The sequence below is a fragment of the Ammospiza caudacuta genome, chromosome 7 (genome assembly GCF_027887145.1).
Source record: "Ammospiza caudacuta isolate bAmmCau1 chromosome 7, bAmmCau1.pri, whole genome shotgun sequence".
NCBI classification, from domain to species: domain Eukaryota; kingdom Metazoa; phylum Chordata; class Aves; order Passeriformes; family Passerellidae; genus Ammospiza; species Ammospiza caudacuta.
Window position 1 is genome coordinate 39200291 of NC_080599.1, and position 22866 is coordinate 39223156.

Below are 22866 nucleotides of genomic sequence, written 5' to 3' on the forward strand. Positions count from 1 at the left end.
ACAAAGTCCAACACTAAAATTGTACCACAGGGAAAGCAGCTTTCTTTAAGGAGTAACTTTGAAAGCATTTCATCACTTTGAGCATTGACTCTGTATATATGTCACAGGCTTCACCACTGTAGGTAGCAACATCTAATTCAGCAGCTTAAAGTTAACTTTATTCCAGTAACAAAAACAGTTCTGCTTGATCTGATTGCTGTTTCCAGCCTGCTAAAGGCTTTCTCAGAGTGGACAAGCCCAGACAGATCCCACCTCTACAATGGGAACAGTAGTGCTTTGTACACAACAAACCCCAAAGACCTCCCTGGTACTGCCCTGCAGGTTGTTTGAGATGGATCTTTCTGAAGACAACTGGTATGATCAGCAATGCCAGAACACCTTCTAGCACAAGGGGAAAAGTGCTAAAAATTCCTATGGACAGTAGCAAAAACCAAACAAAGAAGCCACACTTGAAGAAATCAACAGCAGCAAGAAAACTGTTCTAAAGCAGCAGCTGGAATTTACTGGCATTGGAAAATATTTTTCTGCATTCCCTGTTTCACTGAAAGAGTAGGGCAGGGGCAACACTGAAGCACACACTGTACTCTGACAAACTTACTAATTTGGGAATCTCACAGAGCTGTTGCAAGCTACAGGAAGTTAGAGGAAGTAAAAAGAGCTCTCTGGCTATTTTAATTTGTGCTAGGTAAGATCCAAGACAAAAGCAGCAATGGAAAAGTTACTCAGAGCAGTATTTGCCTCTTCCATCCCTGAGCAGCCCAGATTTTGCTCAAATGGAAGAGAAGGTTCCTTCTAAAAGCAGCAGTTGCAACAGCTTAGCTCATCCTGGTAAGCTTTTTGCATGATCATTTATGATTACATTTATTAAATATTCCCATAAGTAAGCTTATAATTGTTGGGTTCTTACAGGTGCTTATTTACAAACCCCCACACACTCATAAATGTCAGTTTTTACTGGTTTTCTTAGGGTGCCTTAGAACACATTTCCTGGCTGTAGCAAATCCCAGGGCTTTGCACATTAGTTCAGCTGGGCTATACAGCTCACACCTTGTTGCTCTATTGCATAATAAAAAGGTACATAAATGTCCATGTCTCAGAGGAAATTAACACACTGATCACCTCTTACTGAGGGGCACAGCATGCTGAGGAAGATATAAGAAAGCCTTATCTGTTACTCCATTTCCCTTCTCCTAGGTGAGTGCTGTGTGAATTCCAGCATGCCCCACACTGAAATCAGCATATTAATGGCCAGATCACAAGACAGTAATTTCCATTTCAATTCAGCAAAGGGATATTTATTATACAGGAAACTGCATTTGACAATAATGAGCAGGAGAAAACCCTTTTTCTCTGAGCACACCAAATTCTACATGAGAATATAAGGTCACTGTCCCTTCCTTCATGAGAAGCTTTATTCTGAATTTGTGAGCTGAAAAATTGCTTTGAATCATGCACCATGTGTTTGGATGCAATACCATTTCTGGAGTCTGCAGGTGGGGGCTGAGCTTTCCAAAGTCAAATCCTACCTCTAACCAAACCCTTTAGTGCTCATGTAATCAGAGGGCCTCATAAACATGAGTGAGATGTGCCCCTATCCAGGTAAAGCAAGCTCTGCTGTACTAGGGTGAAATTAGAGGAGTTAAGTAGCTCATCCATAGTAAGTTCCACAAACATTTTAAAAATTAAATTATGTTATGTAGTGCCAAGAGCAGCAGTCACTGCCCCTATTCTGACCTTTATACAACTCTCTCCTTGAGCATGGGCTATTGTATTAATACAAAGTAAAGAGAGACATCAGGTCAAAAATAACCACCAAAAGCACAAAGAGATGAGACTTCTTAAAAGCACTCACTTGGACACAATGCTGGCATTAGTTCCAGCACAGCCTGGCTGGGAATCCAGGGCCAAGTTTTGTGCAGTAAAATTTTTTCAAGTTGCCTCTATTAAGTTGAGCAAACTGGACATTCTCAATGTCAGCTGAATGTGGTGGAAAATCAGATTCTCTTATTTTATATAAACTGGTTTACTGTACATTGGTACTAGTAACTCTGTTACAAGATAACCAGCAGAAGAGATCCACTGCCCTGGAGTTATCACAATAAGGAGCCAGGAAGGTATCTACTATCACAATTTTACTTGAATAATTGCCAGAAAATTTTCACCATACAGCACATGGCCTATAGCCTTACAGATATTAAATCATTTCAGTCACAGTTTGGATTTTATGACATAGGCTAAGCATTTGGATGTCAAACCCCTTTTCCAAAAGGCATCATACAGACACTTCCAAATAGTTTAATGCCTGATCTTGATGTGTTTGTCCCCTCTGTTTGTAAGAGCAACTCAGTCCTTCCTTCATAGCTCAGTAGGCCTGCACACAACAGCAGCTGGATTTTGTCAGCCTGAGGGTTAGCCAGTGTCAATGGCATCCAACTGGTTATGGTCAGCCTGAGCAGCCTGCAAGAAGCTGTTCAGTGTGCCAGACCTGTTTGTTTGGCATAACAGAACACAGAATTGCAGAAACACAAGACAGACCTTTGAGCAAGGGGAAGGGAAGGATTATAAAAACTGAAAGGGACTTCCTGGGCTGTCAGAAGGTGCTTCTAGAGGTAGGCTCTTCAAGTCTCTTCTGTAAACACTGAAAGCTTTATCTTCAAAAGCCAGAGGGATTTAGAGAACTCCAGTTTAGGTCTCTTCCCTTCAAATAAGATACTCACATTACAGCAGTTGAAGGCCAGCTGGAGGAAGTCAGGAGGACAGTCTCCCACCATGTGCTGGAAGGAATCATAATCTAATCCAAAGTTCTGTACAAACGACAAAGCAGAGAGAAATAAATGAGGTCTTCTATCTAGCTCAAAGCATCTTCTTTTGGGAGGTCCCCATGTGAAGTTACCAGGAATAACCATGAACACCTTTCTCAGCAATCACATAACAGAAGTTTGAGAAAACTTCACACAGACTCCAAACTGCACATCCCCAGTGGGGATTACTGATACAGGATAGCTGTAAGAGAATGGGCTGACATCAAAGCCCATCCTTCTTCCTGGACTCAAATGCAATCCATTGCACTTGAAATGTTGCCCGTGTGCATTTGGAAATACCATATACTATGATGTTTCACTGTAGTGATTTTCATAGTGCAAATTAACAGCCCACTCCAAAACCAGAGGCTTTGCTATGATGGAAATGTATCAGTTAAAACAACTAAAAAGTTATTTTAACTGATACATTTCCATCATAGCAACTAACTTTTCAGTGGCTGGTAAACTGGTAATACAAATTATCCAGTTCCTTAAGTGCATGTCTATAAATCTGAAGGGCAGACTAAAAAAGAATCTTTCATTTATTGCAGTCTGAGACTTAAACAATTTTCCATTTCCAGAAATGGAGGAGGATAGACAATTTGGAATAACCCCACAAAGGGTCAATAGCTTCCCTGTAAATGGGATGAATAAAGACAAAAGTATCTTTAATTACTCAATTATAGCTCAGATCCACTGTGCTCAGCAGAGTTCACACAAAAATAAGGGTTAACTTATTTTAGCTGCTGTTAACACAGCTCCTGCCTCTTTCACAAGGAGGGGGCTGCTTAGTGCATACAGAATGCCAAAATGTCTGTTGTGAACCTGGCAAGAAGTCTACATGAGCTATCACTCCACAAAAGGAAGAGTTTGCATTGCAGTGCTCTCGATGTCCTGCCAGTTAGGGGCAGAAAGGATTCCCATGAGGACTGCAGCTGCACAAAGCCTCTGAGAAAGTATCTTCAATGGAGCTTCCCACAATAACAGCATAAAGAGCAAAAGCTTTTTACAGGCTATTTTTAATGTCACACCTATTCATCCTATCTTTGACAGCAGTGGCAGAAGTTCTAAAGGCTGAGCTGTTATCATGGCAGACTCACCACCTCCCACCAATGTTATAAACACAGCCACTTACCTCTGTGCGAGGGAGATAGTCTGGGTCTGCCTGTATCCTTGCTATAATCTCACACAGAATTATGCCATAGGAGAACACATCTGCCTGAGAGAGAAAAAATTCAATAGACACATGGTTGAGCTATGAATGCTCAGCATTCTTATCTGCCACTGAGTTTCTCCTTACCCCAAATGGCTATCATGAAACAACTAAACAACACCACAAACACTGAGCAACTGCATTAAAGCTAACATTTTCCATGTGAAGAAACCCATGCTCACAGAAAGCATTCTGGTTGTACAAATAGCAACGATAACCTTAAAATTCTTTCAAGAGGAAAAAAACCCCACCAAACTACTCTTAATTCAGCAATGCAAAAATTTTTTTAAAAAATTCAAAATCCTTCCTTGCACAAAGAATAGTGAAGTTCCATTTGATGTCCTACACATGGGAATAATTAAAAACATAGCCAAAACATTACATGCCCATATATCACTGTGGCTAGAAAAACAGGTTTAGAATACACAATTCACAGCCTAGCCAGAACATTATTGCTATTTTTAAGAAAAATTACATTTTCCTCTTCTCAGTTCAGTACCTCTGGAGAAAACTGTCTTCCCAAAGCTTGAGCTATCTAGCAGCACTGTATATCAGGTTTAATTTCCATGACGTTTAGTAAGCACTTATCTGACTACCTCTGGAGCTGCACAGTTCCTCAGATTTCCACCCACCTGAATTTTTCAGGTAATAAAATTTAGGAAAACACGGAATACAAAACTACAGGGCAGAAGCATGAATCCCTCATCCCTTATATGTCACCTTTCATGCTGATGAGGTATGAATCTGCTTCCTCTTTAGTCCTCCCCATGGTAGGGTCAATGAGGAATGTGGCATCATAGATTTAGGCACTTTATTATTAATTTAGGTCAATTAAACTCTTTTAAAAGCTGTGAAACGGTAATTATTACATTAATTACTGAGGTACTTACTGCTTTCCTGCAAGTTTAAAGTACCATCAATTAAACAGAGTATTAACTACTAGATATAGAGAGGTATAGGATGTGGCCTTTATCTCATAAAGGCTGCACTGGCAGAGCTGAAGTAATGGAGACAAAATCCTGTGTAAAGAAGAGACTGATTGAAAACACCACTTCTAAAACCCAATGTGACCTGATCCTCCTCCAAAAGAAACATTTCCCAATGACACAAGCAGGAAAACTCAGAAATACCTTTGGAGAACATTTTGTCTTATCAAGGTATCTCACCTTCAGACATGCTGGTTTATTTTTATATTTATACACACACACATATATAGATATAGCAATAGATATATACACACACAGAGTTATGCATGTTTATATATAGACCTTTTACTTCTACCCAAGTTTCACTACCGCACAGTCAGGGAAGCAACTTTGCTACATTTCTCAGACTTGATTAAATTAAATTGTGTTAGGTCAACAAAACATCACTATATGTCAGTATAGCACAACAGAGAACAATCATAAAGCCAATTCTATTTCCATATAAGATTAAACACCATGAGTTACAAATATTAGCTATTTAATTCTCACTCTCCCTTAGTCTGTTTCTGTTACTGAGTACAGAAACATCACAAGTGAAAATAACAAGTTTTAATATGATGGAAATTCTAAATCTTGCATACTGCTACAGAAGAAAAACATTTGACAGCTAACTGCATTTATATCATGTACCTACCTTTTCATTGTAGGGCTCATCTCTGAGAACTTCTGGTGCCATCCAGAAAGGTGAACCCACAACTGGTAACTTCTCACTGTATAAATGTGGGATAGATAGGGATGGGGGGTGGTGGGAGAGAAGGAAGAATCATTAATTAAATGCTCAAGCATTGCTAACAACTTTCCCAATCAATTACTCATATTTTATTTCCAGTTTAAAGTGTCCAGCTACTTTAAAAGAATGTTTTATGTTACGGTCACAGCTGTTCAATAGTTTTTATTGCCTAACTCTTGGCAGAGTTGGCTTCTTCATCTACACATAAAAAGGTTTGTGGACATCAGTTGTGGGCTAGATGCCAAGTTCTCCATTCATCCAGCAAGACATTCAGGTATCCATCCCTAGATGTGCAGCTCTGAATGAAGTCAAACTTATTTATTATTAAAATAATAAAGCTTTTAAAATTGTATTTTAAAAAATAAAAATCAAGATGGACAGATGAATCCTTTAGAATGGAAAAATTAAAAGTACTCAGAGTAGGCCCAATTTGAAAAACTTGCAGTTTCCATAAAGCTGAATACTGGGGCCTTAAGAAAGGCTCCAGCCTGTCACCCAGCTGATCTTGAGGGAATACCTACTTAAAAAAGAAAAGATCTCTGAAGATCTCAAAGTAGCATGGCTTGCTACCAGCAAACTGGAAAGAACAAAGCTGCTTTTGAAAATGGAGGTAAAAGTAGATAAAAACAAAATAGTGTCTAATAGTGCTAATGCAGCCATTCCATTATGTTGTTGGCTTTAGTATCAAGCTACCTTAACTGCAATCTCAGTTTTCAGGGCATCTCAAAGCTAGGTATTAAGCACACCTTAAGGCACCTGTAGTGTCTTGCTGATTTTGTGATGGATTCATCTGAATACAGCTGAAGCTCTCAGCACCTCACAGGGTGCTCCACAGCAGCTACAAGACAGACATTGGCTGCACTTATCAGTAGTTTGTAAATTAAGATGTTCACTTTGTTAAGCTTTTAGATCCACTATTTCACCAATATTAATGCAAGCCTTCAGACCTCTCAATGTATGGTTTTAGGACATGTGCAGTTTAAAAACTGTGCAGAGCTGAGATCAACTTTTATTGTTTTCTTTGCAGTCAAAAGTGCTGGAAGGCTTTTATTTATTTTATGCAGAAGCACACACTGGAGAAAATCTGACAGCACATTTCACAGTCAGACTACCCTGCAATACACAAGTCAATATACAGAGAACAATGAAATCCTTGTCCCTGATCTCTCTAATGGAGGGATGACAAAAGGACTATTTTCAATTGTGACAATAGCTTGTGACAGTCCCCTGTGCATTCCTCAAATGAGCTAAGATTATAATTTCATCCTAGGAAAAAGAAAATTGTGAACTACTGTTAGACAGTAATTTTATAATTAATTTTATTTTACTCTGTTATAATCCTGGATCTTAAAAACTAACCCAGAGGTTAAATAAGAATGATGCTGGAATGACAATGAATATTGTTTATGAAAGTGCAAAGAAATGAAAGTTGCTTGAAATCTACAAATGACATTTATTACAAAATCATCCCAATCCAGAGCGCTGGACAGTATTTTTGTGTTTGCTTTGTGTTTTGGGTTTTTTTAAACCCAAAATTCCCAAGTACCACCTTAAGAGATGTACCAAAAAGCTTGAGCAAATCCTTAAGTGCTTGGAATAGTTTTGAAGAATGAATGTCACCACTAAATATCAAAAATGGACAGTAATTAAGGCTGGAACATTTTGGCTACCCAGCCTGCAGTTCCAGACCGAAGACTGAGGGTATTTTTTGAAAATTCTGTACCAGAGCGCAATAACAGTCTCAGGGACCTGGCTCACAAGAGCTTCTGGCCTGCATTTGTACTACAATTCTCGCTTCATTTAGATTAGCTCACATACCTGTGATCAGGAATTTTCTCTGCTAAACCAAAGTCTCCAACTATTGCTGAGTATCCATTCTCATCATGTTTGATTAAACAGTTCTGGGGAAAAAAACCAAAACAAAAACCAAACAGAAGAGTTGTTATCTGGGCATGAAACCTCTGTAACATTCCAGATTAAAAATAGATAAAACAAGATTACAAATATAGTTTGGAAGATATTCATCTATGAGAAGCTTTTGTATGAGAGCAACAACCCTTTTCCCCCACCCCCCCCTTCACAATCACATGTCTATCAAACTTAAGATGCTGCAAACAGCCTTCCACTTAGCTAATAATCCACTTAAAAACTTGCTGAGAAGGCAGGCAGGCAGCCACAGGCAGCACATACCCTGCTAGGTTTTAACAAGAATTAAGATGATTTAGCTCCCTTATGCTCAAATATGCAACACATGCTGTTCACTATGACACCTTACATTTTCTCTTTACAATTTGCCTGTACCTGACCAGAATACAAGATCAGAGCAGACTCTAAATGCCTATGTTTTGTTGCATTAAGTACTGAAAAGGAATGTGCTGCTTTGCAAAAAACTTCCATCAGAAAATATAAGATGTGACCAAGTTATATGTGCTTTTACAGTCTCAAAATTATTTACTTTACAGTACATCATAAGACATGATTTAAGAGAAAAGTAATAGGGAAATGCTGTCATTCTTTTCCTTTCAGATGTGCCCTCCAGTGTCAGGATGGAGGGCAATTTAAGGACACACAGAGATAATTGTGCTCTAACAGCATCACATCCCACACAGGCTATTATTGATTTCTTTTTGTTTTTTTTATTTACAACTCTGAGAAATATGCTCTGACCACTCCAGTACCACATCTTTTCCCATTGCACCAAATGAATCAACAGCTGATTCCCTGCATTTTGTTCTGTCCTGCAATGGATGGAACAAGACAGAGAATTCATTCCTTTCCCACGTGTAGTTCTGTGTCCTCCTGCGGGCAGTACAATAGCAGTGAGCAGCAAACCCGGTGCCGACTCCCGCCGGGTGGGACCCTGCATTAATTAGCTAAACAGCAGGAAACACTTTCTGCCTTTATTGTGCCTGGACACACAAAAGCCCCTCGCTGACCCCAGAGCATTAGCTTGTCTGTATAATGCAACCACCAAGAAAAGTGAGTCCCTTGTCTAAAAGATCAAGTTCAGGTCATCACTGTTTACATTATTCAGAGACGATTGTGGCTGAGGCCATGAAGTGAGTTTTCTTCCTGCCAATTAAAAGGTTAAGCAAGCCACTCCTGTGATCGTGTAAAGAAAGTGCATGCCAGCCTCTTGAAACACATGCCAGGCTCCTGAGATGCAAAGCTTTATTTGTTTAGCATGACTCAAGTATAATAACTACAGTTAGTTTGGGGATCCATAAACATGCACCAAGTTAAATCAACTGTGCTTGCCCAAAGAGCAGCAAAGCTTCTCAGTTGCGAGCTTTGTTATCTTTGATAAAAGAGCGCATTCATTCAGCTTGCCTCTCTTTAAACTTTCGGTCACAGTAAGTGGACTTAAAACTGAGAAGGATAAAACTACTGAAAAATCTTACTCAAATGATTCAGACAAGTGGAATTTCATTGTGTACCACACAGAAACAAGTCCATGAGGACACCAAAGATTTTGCAGTGTTCAAGTAGGCTGATACTATTCTATGTAGAAAAAAATTCAGGTTACTTTTCTGCCATAGATTTTTCAGTGACTAAAGAGGATTCTTAATTCAACATTTTTTTTTAAAACCTCTATAATTTGTAATCACTAGTTTTGAAATGTAGGTTTCCTTCTTGCATTATACTTTTGATTATTTACATTTTATTCATTTTGAGAAGCAAGACAGCAGTACTTAATTTAACCTTCTGGGTTTTATGGATTATTGTCATTCTTCAATAATCCCTCATCTCCAAAATTTTGAGGAAACATTTACATCCTGACTAAGAACTATTTTCAACATAACTAAAAATCTGTCTACTGATCTTAAGATCCACAATAATTTACAAGTTTGCTTTGTTACCAAAAGGAAGCTTAAATGAAACATCATCCTGACAGCAAATATTCCTTCAGGTTCTTACCAGGATCTAATCTCATCCCGTTAGACAGCGATACATCAAGTGAAGCTGAACAATCCCACCCCCCACCAAGCCCCAGGCAGTCTCGGCTTTCAGGTGCAGCACTGAACTATTGTAAAAGTAGGTTATTCCTAGATAAATCATACATTAAATCAATGCTGCCTGACAGCTCTGAGCCCCCTCCCCAGTGAGCAGAATTTGCCTGCAGCAGAGCCAGGCTCCCTTGCAGTGCATTTGGAGAGACCCAGCAGCACAGACACCCCACTGCTGTGGGGTCCACAGGTCCCACAGGAGAAGCCACTCCACCAGGAGAAGGCACCAGGGGAAAGCCTTGGGGAACATTCCTGCTGTAGGGTACTGATATGAGCTGTGCTGCTGTGGTGGGCTGCACAAACTGTTCTCTCTCATTAGTGCATGCTTGTCTTTTGTTTGCACATGAAGAAGTGCTGAGTGTGAATTTAAGTTCATTAAGACACATAGTCCAATACAAGAGTGACTTTTTTATTCACACTTAAATCAGTCACAAGCAGGTGACATGTACCATACAATAAAATTCCAGTGTCACTACAAATGCTCACTGTAGTGAAACTAAACTGATTTAATTCATCTGGGGGCAAATTTTTACATAGCTAAGCACTGGCTTCCTGAAACCCAGAAAGAATGTAAGTCCATTCCTAGCAAAATCAGCAGTAAACCCTTTCTACATACACCATCATGGTCAGATCTCACTTCTCCAGCCTGTACTGCTCATTCAGGGCAAGACTGTGCAGATGGTAAAGCTGCATTCTGTGCTGAGATCCTCCAAGCAGTCAAGGTGAGCCCTCAGCACCACCACACTCCTTTTCTCCACACTTCCCAGCCTAGTAATGCCAAACCCCTGCACAGATAATGGAGTTTCCACTTAAGATGCAATTCATAAATAGGTGACATAACACAGCCCACTGTGGTTCACGTGCACTCAATGAAAGACAGAAAGAATTCATATTCTACCAACAAGATAAATCAAGATCAAACAGGGACAAAGCTTTGGTAGAGACTAGAAGGTTAAAAATAGCTTTTGAATTTAATCTAGAGGTGGTATCTTAGTAGTAAAAGTACAATAGCACAAACTGCACTGTTTCTTCTAACAAAGTGATACTTCTAAGTTTCTGTAAAAAAACAGTATATCAGTGTGGTATGAAGAAGTTCCATTAATGGATTTTAGCTCAGAGATGCAAGAGTTCAAACCCCTCACTAGTGCAAAGAGCTTCTCAACAACTGCCTATGAATTGAAACGCCAAGCAGCTTCACAACACGAGCTTTGAGAAAGGTCTTTTGACTTACTATTGCACTATTTGTATAAGCTGCAAGGCAATAAAACTTGGTGACCTTTTCAGGCTTTCTTTCTGGACCTCTACAGACAGGGATGTCTTTCCTTTGGCAGCTCACACTGTCAAAGAGGGCAGTATTTGACTTCAGCTGAGTTTTTGAGGGTTTTTTTCCTCCCAAAATAGGGACCTCATCAGTCCTTCCTGAGGCAATCTCTTAATAGAAGCAAGGAGCTCTGTACATGAGTCTGAAAGAGTTAACAGAGCTGTTTATGCAGACAGATGTGAAAGAACATAAAGCCTCCTTTGTGTGTTACAGGAGCTTAACATCTGCTTTGCACAGCATAATCCTACTAAGACCAATGCAATATTCTACTCCCCCTTTTATATAAACAAAAATGAAAATAGACTCAAGAGTTTCAGAGTTAAAAATAAGTTGCTTAGATGAAGAAACATCGTAGTTTTATTTTATGATATTACATACAAGCTAAACTCCCCAGAGATTTTAGTGCACTCCAGAAAACACAGAAATGCCACTGCAGTGTCATTTGCAACCTTCTGCTGACTGTTACCAAATTAAAATACTTAAAGGCCAATTGAGATGTATCAGCTGTTCAAAAAGTGTCTCCTGTTTCCCCCAGGAGAAACCCCATTGAGAATTAAATGTGTAACAGGAAGTTTACAGTACTAGATACATTTTTGAAAATATCATGCTTAAGGGAGAAGTTCCATTTGCTTCCTGAAGTTTCAGTAGAAGTTTAATATTGAGACTATCATTAGAAATAGCCATCTGTAACAGCTAAATTTTTCAGTGCAAAATATCTAGACAAAAGCTTATTCAAGCACAAAGGGAATGTTGCAACTGCAGCACCAACTTTGAGACTCATCAGACAAAGGTGCTGTTCATGGCCATGGGGTTTATTTTGTTTTAAAGAAGCAAACAGCATACACGGTAGGAAGGCAGGGCATGTCACTTTCAAGCCCAAAGGCAGTAACTTTATGTTACATCAGATAATCCACAGTAATTGCTTACACACATGACTCTGTCCCATAGTAACTGCGACTGCTCCTCTCTCAGTGAGAGAAGGTTGAGCCATTACACACTGTGAAGTGAAAGCAGATGTTGGCAGGAATACACACACATACACATGTGTGTTTATATATATGTGTGTGTGTGTGCCTGGAGATTACAATTTCATCAATGGAACTCACAATGTTCCCCAAAACTGCTCACAACCCACTATTGGTTATAAAACCTGGTTTTCAATTCTATATAATTCTGCAAAATTAAAAGGCATTTGTTTGGAGGTTTGCCCCTTTGTTTTTAATCAAGAGTTTTGGTAGTGGATTTTTAGGGAGGGGGTATAAACTGTCAAAATATCAGTCTATGGTATCATACTGACTTAGGCATGTTCTCAACTTGAAAAGTGGTGAGACCTCTGTATAAGATGGTTCTGCTGCCACCTCTGCAAAGAGTAGACTGGAACAGAGTAGAACAGTATATGCTGTGTGAGGAATTTGAGAGCACCACCAAGGTGACAAGACAGAGCACAAGCCCAAGCCAGGGACTGGCAGGGACCAAGAGCAGGGAATAAGCCAACAAGGCTGCCTGTCAGAACCCATCTGTGGCTTCATTTCCATGTAAATCTTTTCATGACAAGTCAAAAGTGCGGACACCACATTTCCTGCCCTATAAAAAGGCCAAGTCACTCTGCCCACACCCCTGCTCTGTGCACGCTGCAAATGGCCAGTCTGACCACTTGTACCTCCTGACAGATCCAAGCCAGGCTGTTGCTATCAGCTAGGGCAGCTCAGCCTCACCAGCCACAGCAGCCCAAGCCCAGAGCCCAGGCACTGAGCTGCTCATGACATGGGGAAGCAGCGGCTGTCGGGGCAGCACAGCCCTTCTAAGCAGAGCTGCCTCTCTTTCTGACAGAAGGCCATGGGGAAGGGCACCAGTGGGAGATGAGGGCTGACATGCCCCTGGGCTGTCACATCGACTATAATGACCTACATCTACTCTTCTCTACCGTTCTTCCCTCTGGCCTCCTGCAGTATCAATGCTGTGCTGTTCCTCTCCACATGGTGCAATTAGGAAGGGAGATCACTCTGCTATATACTAATGGCCCAACACACTTATTTTCCAATCTCAGATTAGCAAGGGACAGGAACTTTTCTTTCTTAAAATTGTTAGGCATCAAATACATTGACATATATAATGCTAAGAGCAAGACAGCTCTGCTGCCATAACTGACACAGTAAAATTTATGTATGACACCATCCACTCCAGGAAGCTGCAGGAACTGGAAGTTTACCAGAAACAGAAAGGCAGAAGTGTGGATCTAAATTAATTGAAACTAGTAAAATTCATATTAAAGGACAGTTTGCACTGGGCTGTTGTCCCAAGTGTAACATGTAAAGCATGGAGACATTCCTGCACAGAAAGTCTGTTTCATTCTGTTCACACTTCAGTCAAGGCCAGCAAGTTTCATAGAAAAATACTCCATTCTGCCACCTTGCAAACTCAGCCTGCTCTGACTTTTGCAGATGTCTAAATCCTTGTCTTTAGCTTCATTTGAATAATAAATCCATCCCATCAATTAGTGAAGTTTACTGAAGAAAGAACGACAATACAGAATAGTATTGAATTTGCCCTTGTTCAATCCAAGTTCTCTCCCAAGGCAAGAGTCCATCACATCTTCCTTCAGCTTGCCCACACACTGACTATTTACTAGTAAGAATGAAGAGAACTCATCCATCACCAGTACAAACCTGGTAAAAGCCAAGGCATATTCTCATGCAGTGGCCAAAAGCTGTAGTCTAAGAACTGAACATTTTGGTGACAGGTTTTCCCTATGGTTATTTTCATTGTTTTTCTTTGGAACAAAGTTACTTTTTAAAAACTTACCAGCCAGCAGTGCAAACATTTGCCCAAAAGGGGAGTAGTTTGCCCAACAGATTTACAGTTTATCTCATCAATACCTTAATAAGCTAATAAAATTCATGAACTGTTCAAGGCCAGGTGCTTCATCTACTTCCTTTCCAAACAGAACAAGGAAAGTGCATACATGACATAAAACAATTAATTAAACTTAAAAAAACCAGAACAACACAAAACCAACCCAAAAATCCCCAAGAAATTTAAAAACACAGACTATATCTGTCATCAATTAAATTCTGTATTATTCTTAAAGCTAACAGCTTCTGATGTGACCCACACAGACACTATAACTTTAGTGCTAAGAACCACCCAAATAGAGCATAACTGCTGGTGAATTCTTTGGGTTTGATTTGTTGTTCATTTGTGTTTGAATAACCTTAACTACTTGCTGTGGCCTCTGATGAGTTTGCTCTCTCCGGGACATCCCACACCCCTCCCGGCGGGTGCAGCTTTCCAAACAATTGGCATTCAACAATAGATAACATTGAAGCACTGGCAGGGCGGCACCAGAGAATGACATACAGTTATGTAAAGCTGGGAACAAAGGCATTCACAGGGAGCCCAGGAACTGGATTTTCATATGACTGACCATCACAGAATGTGTTACAATAAATGCTGCAGGCACTCAGTTCTTCTGAGTTACTTCGGCTCCTTGCAGTAACTGTACTCTTAAATGCACTAAAATACATCCTGAACTGAAAGAGAAAGGGAATACCAAGCTGTCTTTTCAGATATTTTTATGGATCTCTTACCTGCACACACCAAGGTGACTGAAATGGAGCTTTCTGAGTGTATCATGTCAAAGTGACTTGACTCCAAGTCTGGGCATTTTTCATAAATTTGATATTCTTCCTTACAGAATTCAGTGCCTTTCACTTGAAAGGACAGCCAAGAAACTATTTTATGACTTCACCAAAATACTTCTTTCATCTACCAGCTGAACTGTTTCTTTTCACCTTGACTAAATGCAGACTCTACATCTGTTTAACACTGCACTAAGGAAGCTTTAAAAAAACCCCTAAAACTGTAGTAGCCTCATTGATAAGCACACTCTGTTGTGGTTTTATTTCTAAAAACTGTTTCTAATCCTAAAAAATAATTCCTTTTAGACTAAATTAACATTCTTCTGGATGCTTCTGATTGAAGTGACATGATGAAGCCTTCTCAAGAAGAGTTTTGAAAGACTTTCATGCTGCAGGCCCCCAGTGAGTTTAAACCAGCTCATTAGCAGCAGACAACAGGACAGGCAGGACAGCAAAGCCTTCACTACAGGCTGCAATGGGTGGTAAGAGCCAGTGTGAATACTGGGACAATCTGCTCACACAGCTCAGTGCTCCTGTGTCAATATTTCTAGCTGAGCTTGAATTATCCAGCTACTTCAGCCAACTAAATTCATGCAACATGTCACCAGAGCAACTAGGAAAAAAAATCTATGACCACTGAAAACTCTGCCACTGATATATTATTCTGGAAAAAAAAATATCAGAACTTGAAAATTTTAGGCAAGCTATATTGACCTTACTGATTTTAAAAATGAAAGAAACATAAACCAGGATTGTACACAGCACTTAAGGCAGAATTAGTAATGAAAGGTCACTCTTCCTACAGAAGATTTGTGAATTACACAGGGAAACAAAAACAACAAAGAGATTTTGAAGTGCGTTTGTAATAATCCCCTCAGTTTGGGTTCTTTATATGATTAACCTGTTCCAAATGTTAGATTGTTGTGCTTAATTATCCAGGGATTTAAATACTTTACTGAACCAGAATTCAGAACTAGAAAAACTCTGTAGCTGCTTTATGAGAAATCCTAACTGAACTCATTTAAGGGATGATCTTCCTTCATGATAACAATTTCTCTAGTTTCCATACAAACTATGAACATGTTTTGAGGAGAGTTTTCATTCTACAGACAGCATTTCAATTTGTTTCTCAAAATGTCTTAGATCACACCTTATGTAATAGCAATTCTCTGCAAGGAATAGAGGAAGGGAGAAAACCCAACAATCAGTAACAGTACCTTCATTAGGAAGTTCCTTTAATTTTATGAACAGTACCTTGGATGTAAGGTCTCGGTGGAAAATGCCTTTGTAGTGAAGATAACTGATTCCCATAGCAATGTCATATGCCAGTTTCACCCTCACCGTCCAGGGCAGATGCTGGTTGCCATCTAGTAGCTGTTCCAGGTTGCCGCAATTGATGTACTGAAAAGACAAAGTGACATTTGTAATTAATTATTTAACTTAATATTTTGTCAGGAATGTAAAATTCATCACTACAACAAGTAACTTCAGCTCAGTTACACATTAAAACCTTTTTTTCATATGGGCTTGGCAAGCACCAAGTTTGCAGATCAAGAGAAGCTGAAAATGTTTCCCTTCACCACCTGTACCAACACTCATATTAAAGAGGCAACAGCCACCACTGTATTAACTCTATGGTATTTAAACAGACCCTTCAGAAACCCCTGCAATATCCTATCACTCTCTCATTTCAGCTTGAGGAAAATTAGGGCAAAAAACAATGCAGAGCTGACTTTCATATAGAATTAATCAACAAAGGCAGAGGTAAGCATCCAAGTGTAGGTCATGGAGCCTGATCAAGTTCCCTTAAACTGAGACAGCATCAAAGAAAATATTACAATGTGCTGCTCTAAGTTCTATTTTTTCACTGCTGTATCTACGAGTTCTAATTAGCAACATGATTCCCAGTGTGTTCAGTACTACACCAACCCCATCAAATGGTGGCCCTTTCAAAAAGGAAAGCACAATAAGGGAAAGATAAATGCTACAAGAGACAGTGAAACAAAGCAGCACCTAAATGATAAAAAGTAATGTAGCCCAGGTTAAGATGAGGCAACTCCAGTGCTGGAATAATCACTACAGCAGCACAGCTTATGCTTTATGTATAGACCCTTTATAGCACATCAGCAGCTACACAGTGTTTAAACTGCTTCTTGTTACACTCCCAGCCCCAGGCCCCCACCAGGGACCAGGCAAAGAGAGTAGCTCACTCCAGAAGGAAAACCTGGCAGCAATGCAGTGACTTCTGTCAAGGAAACCCAAGTGAAGCAGACAGGACAATTTGCTCCCAAGCCTGGCCCACACCTGTATCCCTGTGCCAGACTGCACCAACTTCACTTCTTTGTGCCACATGGGTCTCCAACTCTCTCTCAAACGACTTTCCTGTGTCATTCACTTGGACAAAACATGTAGCATTATTCTCATGTTTAAAAAAAAACAAACCAAAACCCCCTAAATTGCAGCTCTTGTTGTTTCAGAAACTTGGAAACTGCTTGTATTTTATTGCTCTTTCTTGTGTCTTGGAGCCTGGGACACCAGGCAAACATGAGCCATACACCCTGCAGTGTGGATGGATGTAGCTGATCTCCCGAGGCTGTGCTACAGCAAGGAAAGAAAGAACACACACAAGTTGGACTCTCCTGGTAACTCTGGGGGGTCACAGATCACCTCCTGCACAGCCTGCAAGAAAAGCTTCCTCCTTACAACTCGGGTCCACCCGCTGCTGATCTCACCAGTGGATCTTGAAAACCCTTTCAGCAGATACACAGGTACACATGAGGAGGCAGAATTGTCGGGGCAGAGGAGGCACCGAGGGATTTCACCTGGCACAGAGCCCATCGGGAGGGGGCGCCACGAAGCAGCCGGGGGCTCCTTGTGCATCCCTCGGGAACGGGGCTCATCCAGCCCCCGCACAGCCCTGCATTGCACCGGAGCCCAGGGCATGACCCCCTCTCTCCAGAACAACCTGCTCCTTGTGCTGGAGCTCCTGTGCCAGGAGAGCAGAGCAGCTCGGCAGCAGGTCACTCTGAGGCTATGCAATCTCCATCCTTGGAGATTTTCAAGACCAACTAGAGCTGTAGCCAACCGGGTTCAATGTTGGAAACAATGCTGCTTTGAGCTTTTCCAGCTTTGATCTTTCTCATTTCTTTTATCTGAACCCCTAAGGGAACTGGATGACCTTATAGAGCACACAAGAAAAAAAAAAAACACCCAAAAAATAAAAACATGCTCAATAAAATTAGATTTTTTTTTAAACATAAGTTGTTATCATGCTTAAGTTAAAAACAGCAACTAAGATTTCTACAAGTTATATATTCCCAACCTCCTCGAAGCAGTGCAAACAGCACCTCTCATCTAGTCATGTTCAAATCAGAACAATACTGACCAACCTGGAACAGAAAGCACCAAAGCACCTGGCTGAATAATTCAATAATAAAATGACACTTAGCAAATATCTCAAACCATTTTACCTTTCTGACAGGCCAGTAACAGACCATCCATAAAGCACCACCATACTTGAATTCATTGGGAAGACAATGCAAGGGGGGAGGGAATCACTGACCTAGCTTTCATTTTCTGTTCTCTGAACTGTGCCATTCCATGACACAAATTGCTCCAGAAATGCTAATAAACAAGCAGCCCCTAGGAGTATTGACACACACAATGAAATGGCACAATAGCTGGCTACAATATCGAGCATGCTCTTGCTTTCCTTTTCAACACAGCAGCCTACTGATTTGATCCACTGTTGCCATATTAGTTAAATGCATCAAAGAGATACATTCCTGCAGCACTCTTCCAGTCAAGCAGGGTCATTCACCCATCTTAACTGCAAGGACTAGATTCAGCATGGGCTGGGGAACAGCTGACACACACTGCACACAGCATCCATGAGCTACAAAAGTGACAGTCAAACCTGTTTCCAGCAGATCTACAAAAACCCACCAGGCCTCCCTGCCACCCAGCAAGTGCACAGCCCTCATTTATCAGAGATGTGAGTTCTGCCTTTGGCTCTAATTTCTACACACATGAAGCACATGAGGCTAACCATCAAGTGAACAACCAAACTAAGATTTTCCTAGACATCTTTAGTTGATCTCAGGTTTTAGCTGGCCAGCAGGTAATATTTGCATGCAGAGATCTGAATTGTTCCTAAGGCAAGCACTGCACAGTGCTCCCTCAGTGTCATGTAAGTAATCCAATTCTTCCAGTCGCTCAGGCTGATAATGCAAACAGCCAGCCTGATGGCCTATTTTTTTCAGAGGACTTCAACAATGCCTTTTCAGGACAGACACAAAACTATGTACATTACTTCCTAATTGCCAGTGCAACTGAAAGAGAAAAATACTTGTTCTCAATCTCTTACTGGCACAAATCAGCTCTGTGTGGTAAGAATATCCTGAAGGATAGAAAATGCACCTCTCCCAAAGAGAACACTGGATTTTATTCTGTTCCTGACACAGTACTGGTACAGTAAGGCTACAGCACACACATTGTCTCAAAACATTATTCTACTACAACAACAGCAGCCATCACATAAGTGTACAAGCAATTGGAACAGAGATCTGACTGGGCTATGACAATGAAAGCAAAGGGCACTACATTTCTTAGAGACATCACAGCTAAATGGAGCAGTGTTCAGACCTTTTCAAACCCTGTATCATCAGGTTGCAGTGAAACAGCTACCCATTATTCCTCATGCTACTTTTCTGTCATGTAACTGGACACCAACAGCCAGCTTATCTGGTTGCCAGTCTGAAAGCAACAGCTATAGGTTGTTTATTTTTACATTTACTACAACTTAACACAGAAAGTTGAACACTGGCTTAAAAGACCTTGGAATTTTAGTCCACAAAAATATTCTTTCTTTAAAAAAACCGAGGTAGGAGCTAATACCTTTGTTGTGAAAACAGAACTTCAGCTAAACTGCGTTTCTGGTACCTCTCCCAAATGTTATGAAGAAAGAGGGCAGTAGCTCCTTTGAAAGACAAGTTACTCAGAAGCTCAGCCAAGCACAGATGATTTCTGGATCAAAGAACCTTGAAGAGGTTTCTGATGTTATTGTTTACTGCTATGAAATGCAGAAGCAGCAGTGTATAACTTATCCCCATGCAACAGCCATGCTACTTTAAACTAAAATCAGCATAAAAGGACTGCTGCCTTGTAACACAATTGCAGTCACATTATCAGACTCCAGCATATGAAACGAAGAAATTCAGCATATAACAGTACTTAAGCACAGCATTACATGCTTCATTTCAAGGGACTAATAACAAACTTCAGCTGTCAGATAATACCCAACTTCAGCTGTCAGATTTTAGCTTCAAAAATCAAAACTGCAGTTTAAACACTAATATGAGAACTAATAGCTCTTAAAGAAAAGGCACCAGATTCACACAATTCTAACAGTTATTTGTCAAAAACAAAGCCTCCAAATATTGCCAAGTCCAAGCAAGAAGGCTGATGGGAATTGCAAAGAGTTTCCAATGCTATTTTGAAAACCAATGCTGTTTCAGTGTGTAGGTCTGATATAAATAAGTCAACAGATATGACACAGAAAAGCCAAAAGAAAAAATTTGGCCTGCTATTTAGATGACTTTAAATGTCACTGCCTGTCATTTGAAAAGCAACAAAACCACAAGACACCCCTGTACTGTTGGCCAAATGTTGCAAATGACAAGGTTTTAAGTGGTTAAGAAAAGTAGGTGTGGAGAGTGCATTTAAGGTGACAAACCAAATGAGGCAAATAAAGAGCAAGAGATCCAGGGACCCAGAACACAACAAGAAAACACTGAGATAGCAACAAATGAATATACTGCAAAAACACATTGAAGAAACAGGTGGAGATGCAGGAGAAAAGAGAAACTAGAATTGTGGCAGTCGCACCTTCTGCATGCAGAAGGAAGACAGACATCAGAGCAAAACCCTGAATAAGTAGTTATACTCTGAAGGGAGACCTGGAAAGCAAAATAAAGTATTGCAGACATTATTGACAAAAGCATGAAAGACTGTCAAAATAGACAGAGCTTACATATTTGTATCATTTCTAATGCTGGAAGTAAGAAGGTAACTCTCATGCCTAATAAAAGGAAGCTGAGATCTTTTCACTAAGCTTTCTGCAGAACTTTAAAACCAGTTTCAGACCACCTGTCTCAAGGAAGACAACTGCATCTTCAGTTCTCTTTTGTTTAACAGTCACCTGTCACACTCTGCAGTCTCCAAGTGACTGCTCTGAAGGTTTCTGGCTTCTGCACAGGCCAATGTACCCTTCTGTCACAACTGGCATAACTAGCTACAGTGGAAGAACTGGAAGTTTCATCCTTTCCTCAAACTGTTTTCATTACCTTCAGCTGTGCAGAACTGAAAAAAAAAAAGATCATACTACAAGTTGATACAGTGGGATTGACGATGGGATTAAATTGACATTTTTAAAATTTGAAGTTGGTTCCTAAACCTCCATTTGTTAAAAATGCCACAACTTAAAAATTTACAAAAACACCTGACCCAAGTACCTCTGACCCAAGTAACCTTCAATTTCCATTGATTGTTTTAAACAAAATAAATTATTCATTGAAGCAGAACAAGTTGGATATTGAATTTGGGCTGTGTGAGTATACTTTTGCTCAGCAGGTCAACTAATGTTGCCATGGAGAAACACACAAATACTGAAAGAGAACACAGGTGAAGCAAACACATTTCAGAACAAAGATCAAACTTTTTAATGAGGGATCACAAGGGCACAAGTGGCTTGGAAAAACAGCTTGATTGAAAGAACAGAAGCAAAACCAAAAGTCTGCATCTGAAGGCTCGTTTACTTTCCTGCTCCTCAGTTCCTGAAAACCGAAGGAAAAGAATCTGTAACTTAAAATCAATTTCTCGTCTGCTTTTCTACCAATACAAACAATCATGTTCTTTAACAAAAAATTGTGTATTTTCTTTAAAGGTGTTAACGATGACAGGATTAAAATAAATTTAAGTGCCAGCTATTCACAGAGGAAAGGGTCAGCTTTGTCAACTGCCGTAGCCTGGTCACTCTTCAGAACTCAGAACCAAAAGCCAAGAAATGCAACAGATCTACCTCTGTTCCTTCTTCTCTCTCAGTTGTGGCATTGATTAATTCATTGGCTCCTCCTTCTGAAAAGGCATGTACAGGCATGGCTTCTTTTATAAGGGCAAACAAGAATTAACATGCACTAACTCAGGAAGGAGCTGTAATGAAAACCATTTGTTGCATTCCAAACATTTAAGCGTTGGCACAGAAAAGAATTCAGCAAGATTTGTCTTCCTTTAATTCTCTAATTCCAACAGCTCTTACGGTCAGTATGCTGAATTGAGCTCTTTTCTGTCATTCCATTCAATCAAAATGTAATGTTCGCTTGGCTACTTGCTGCTACAAACAGATTCTTGTTGGTAAGTCTTGAGCTGAGGCACATAGCAACAATGCACTGCTGCAACCCACATGGATGAGGGCAGTTTTCTGGATGCTCACTCACACTCAGGTCTGAAATACTGCAGGAAATAAGCTTATTTTGGTGGAACCGGAAAACACTCCCAGTATATCTATACAAACTGACCTTGATAACCATTTTTCCTGTAATTATATTAGTAGAAAAAAAACAGAAAGCAAAGAAGGCCTAACAAAAACCCCTGCATTTATAATCTGAAGTCACAACCATTTGGATTCTAAGTGGAGCCCAGTCTCAGTGCAGATAAGAATCTGGAATATGGCATAAGTTAGCACACAGGCATAGAAGAGAAAGTACCTTGTTGCTGACACAGGCAAGAGAAACAGCATCTCTACAATAACACTTCTGTTTAGAGCAGAAGGCTCTATCCACACTGACAGCATTTCAAACATACTGGACTCAGTTCTGATGAGAAGCTGCAATTCCTAGCAATGAGCTTCTCATTTAAATAAGGTCTTTCTCACCTTCCCCACATAAATAACAGCAGCAGCAGCCCACAGATTATATAGCTGCAAGATGGCAGAAAAATAACCTCTTTGCTTCACTTTTTGGAGTCTGTGAAACAGCTACAAGGATCTACTGAGAGCAAAACTTACAGCACATGAACACCTCTCATACTAGAAACTTTAAATTCTGCACAAAGAATACTCTCTTTGAGCTGTTTCAGAGTGCTCTTCCAAACCTCAACACTCCCACGTCCACTC

At 40.2% G+C, this 22866-nt stretch overlaps 1 protein-coding gene across 1 annotated transcript in view; it reads right to left on the reverse strand.

The window, feature by feature from the left end:
* TESK2 (testis associated actin remodelling kinase 2) overlaps window positions 1–22866 on the reverse strand; it is a 76148-nt gene that overhangs the window by 7495 nt on the left and 45787 nt on the right. The window contains exons 5-9 of the mRNA XM_058808290.1: window positions 15951–16097; window positions 7549–7631; window positions 5635–5710; window positions 3937–4020; window positions 2718–2804 (exon numbers count right to left, since the gene is read on the reverse strand). Coding sequence (XP_058664273.1) covers window positions 2718–2804; window positions 3937–4020; window positions 5635–5710; window positions 7549–7631; window positions 15951–16097 — 477 coding nt within the window. The remainder of the gene's footprint in view (window positions 1–2717; window positions 2805–3936; window positions 4021–5634; window positions 5711–7548; window positions 7632–15950; window positions 16098–22866) is intronic.